This window comes from Antrostomus carolinensis, unplaced genomic scaffold (genome assembly GCF_000700745.2).
Source record: "Antrostomus carolinensis isolate BGI_N321 unplaced genomic scaffold, ASM70074v2 scaffold11509, whole genome shotgun sequence".
NCBI classification, from domain to species: domain Eukaryota; kingdom Metazoa; phylum Chordata; class Aves; order Caprimulgiformes; family Caprimulgidae; genus Antrostomus; species Antrostomus carolinensis.
Genome location: NW_010337882.1, coordinates 5,378 through 8,560, shown reverse-complemented (window position 1 = coordinate 8,560; position 3,183 = coordinate 5,378). Strand labels below are relative to the sequence as shown.

General features: G+C 42.9%; 1 gene segment (V, D, J or C); it reads left to right on the top strand.

Moving 5' to 3' along the window:
* The first annotated feature begins 2,122 nt into the window (after nucleotides 1-2,122).
* On the top strand, nucleotides 2,123-2,570 carry LOC104530661 (T cell receptor gamma variable 9-like). The segment is given in 2 exon segments: nucleotides 2,123-2,165; nucleotides 2,254-2,570. Coding segments are annotated over 2 exon segments (360 nt in total).
* Nucleotides 2,571-3,183: the final 613 nt, after the last annotated feature.

Below are 3,183 nucleotides of genomic sequence, written 5' to 3'. Positions count from 1 at the left end.
CCTAAAACAAAAAAAACCTTCATTTTATCACTGCTTTGTTAAGTGGCATTTCCTTTCTGCTTTGTCTAGAGCATCAAAACCTTTCTCCTAACTTCCATGTCACTTGAATTGTACTTTAAAAGCTCTGGATGCTACAAAAGGGAGCCAATGATGCTATAAAACAGCAGATCCTTTATATCAACAGTGATGGTAGTCACGAGTTTGATTTTAAATTAGCTGGCAGCAGACTCTCACTTGAGTACTTTCATTCTTATTTCTGTAATCACAACACTAAAAAAAAAAACAAACCCAAACACAAAAACACTAACAAATCTCTGTGGGCAAGAACCTTAGATCTAAAAATAGAAAAGAACTTGCTCCTGAAGGCAGAGCTTTGTCAGGAGTGCTGAGTGTCAGAGAGAGCTGGGTTCTCTTCCCAGCCCTCCCAGGGCCCTGCCCATCCACCCCGGGCAACCTATTTTCTATCTGGGTGCTTCTATTGGTGTTTGAATCAAGAACAGCGATGCTACCCAAATTTCCTGCAAACACATGGTTAGTTTTCCTCTTTGCTTGCCCACCTGCTCGTAGAAAGGTCAAAGGAATGACTGCTTATTTAGATGCTTTTTAAGAATACTGAGATACACATTCATAAGACACAGTTATCTCCCTGCTGGCATTTTTCTGATTCTCTGCTAATATTTTCCCCTTAAGCACTATCACTAAGGAATGATGCTTCATCACTTCTAGTCAGCCGGGCTAGGAATACATGCCAAGATCTTGAGACACTGAGATTATTCAGTTGGGAAACTGAAAAAAAAAACCCCAAAACCAACTATTTAATATCTGTGATCCCTTTAGCTAAAGTGTGGAACATCTAAAACCACATGACTGGAGATGCTACACCCAGGAGAATTCACTGCTGAGGAAAGCCACGGAGTCATAGCATTACAGATTCTTAAAGAGGGATACTGAATAACCTCTGCAACTATCAAGGTAAACATCTATTTCAAGGAGAATCAGGAAGTATTTTTCCCCAATTACAACACTGTATAATTTGATTGGCATTAAGGAAAACATCCACTTCCCTTCTGCAGTATCAAATTCATGAAACTGATGGATGCAGAATACAGACAACAGTGATTTAGGAATAATTATACTACTTCCCTTCATCACAGTTTCTAGAATCTACCAAACAGAACAAATACACATTTTTTGTCCTGTGATTACACAAAGCCATGTCTCTCTTGCAGGTTTAAGAACATGAAAACCTGTGTATTCCTACTGATGTCCTGCAGGTGTCATATAAGTTTATACTATAAAGCATTTTCATTTAAGCTAGAGAGTTTAACATAGATTCTAGCCTGTTAAAATCTGTAATGGTACCAAGACCATGGAAAATGGCCGAGTATGAAGGCAGCTGTCCCCAGTCAGCTGCAGAGAGAAATCCCACCTTCTCAGTAATGTGGGGACCAGTGGCTGTAGGGCCAGGTAATGGAAGATGTTGGCTGGACAGCCATACTTTTGATGCATTTAATGATTTAACCTGGAAGGCAAGGCAGAAGAATGAGGGTGCACCACCAGCGTGAGGTAAAGTCTGAGTTTAACCTACGTCCCTCCTTGCTGGGTGTGCCCAGCGTTCTGCATCCAGCAGCAGGCACCTAGAAGAGACTGGATGAACAAACACATAGCAGCAGTTGCCCAAAAACCCTTCTTGATCTCAGTGATTCTACCTGCTTTTGAGTGGCATCTTTTCCCTTCCATCCCCTGATAGCCAATGTACCTGAAAAATCTGGATATGAAGAACTGACTGTAAAAGCTAGCACACGTAAATTGTATGTTGAGGAGAAAAAAAAAGGTGATGTTTTACTCATCATCCAAGCAAATTCCCTGGAGAAAAAAAAAAAAAAGAAAGAAAAAAATGTTTGCCTCAGTAGTGTGTTCACTTCTTACAAGGGTTTTTTTTGTTTGTTTGCCTTCCATTTACTTGTTAATCAAAGGAAATGACTTGTTTGTAATCATTTAACACATCTGCAGCTGCCATAGCTTCATTGGATGGTTTTCTGCCACTCAGATCTGCTTTGTCCCCACTTGGGTCTGGCCCTGTCTCTGTCCCTGTAAGAAAGCCGTGAGAAGGGCAGTGACAATGTGGCTTCTGAGCGCTTTCATCCTGGCAGCTGCTTTTTCTTGTACGTGCCCTGCATATCCTCCAGTGGCAAAGGGGACACTCTCTAATCTCAGCTTCATCTTTCTAATCCTTCTCTTTCTTTCACGCAGGTGGTTCTGCACAAGTCTTGCAGCAAACCCCCATATCCATCACCAAGCCAGAAAGCAAAACGGTGCTAATCAACTGCCACGTCTCTGATCCCGATTTTCACAACATTTTCATTCACTGGTACCGAAAGAGGCCCAAAGCAGCTCCCAAGCGTATTGCCTACATGTCCTCCAGGCTCTTCCTTGAAAACAACTCCGATGAGGGGAAATTTAGTATCGAGAAGGACCTCACCAGATCTGTCTGCACCCTGACAGTGAGCAAAGTAACTCTGCAAGACTCCGCTACCTATTACTGCGCTAAGTGGGACGCACAGCAGTAGAAAGCCATAAGGGACCCACACAAAGACACTCTCTGCTTTCTGCACCAGATCCTGAAGTCTTTGCCAGCACCCAGGACCAGCCCCACCCTACTGTCCCCATCAGCCTTGAATCAGACACACGATACAGGCAGCCAGATACCAAAGACACTGCAATTCCCTGGAGAGCTTCGCAGGCACACGCTTCGCAGGCACACGCTGCAGCCAGCACCAGCAGAGCTGGTATTTCACTTTACCAACAAAAAGGGCATTTTTGTAGGTCTGGCTGGATTGCATCTCGGTGGGTTTATGGGATGGCAGGGTGGGCTAGCTGAAAGAAGGAAAAAAGTCTTTCTATTCCCACTACACTTCAAGCTACATCTTTGAAATAAATCCCCAGTTACATCATTTGTGTGGCAGAATAGAAGGATATAAGTGAAAATAAACTTGAAGTACTGCTCAGGACTGCCGATGCAATATACCCATTTTGTGCTTCTCTGCTGGTAGAGAATCTCATTTTATTTTCTCTTTGTTTTCTGTTTGCAGTTGATCAAACCTTCATTTAGATGAAAACACAAGTCTCTTGATTGACTTCAGTGAGGCTTCTCATCCAGCACGGCAGCAAACCTGCAAAACA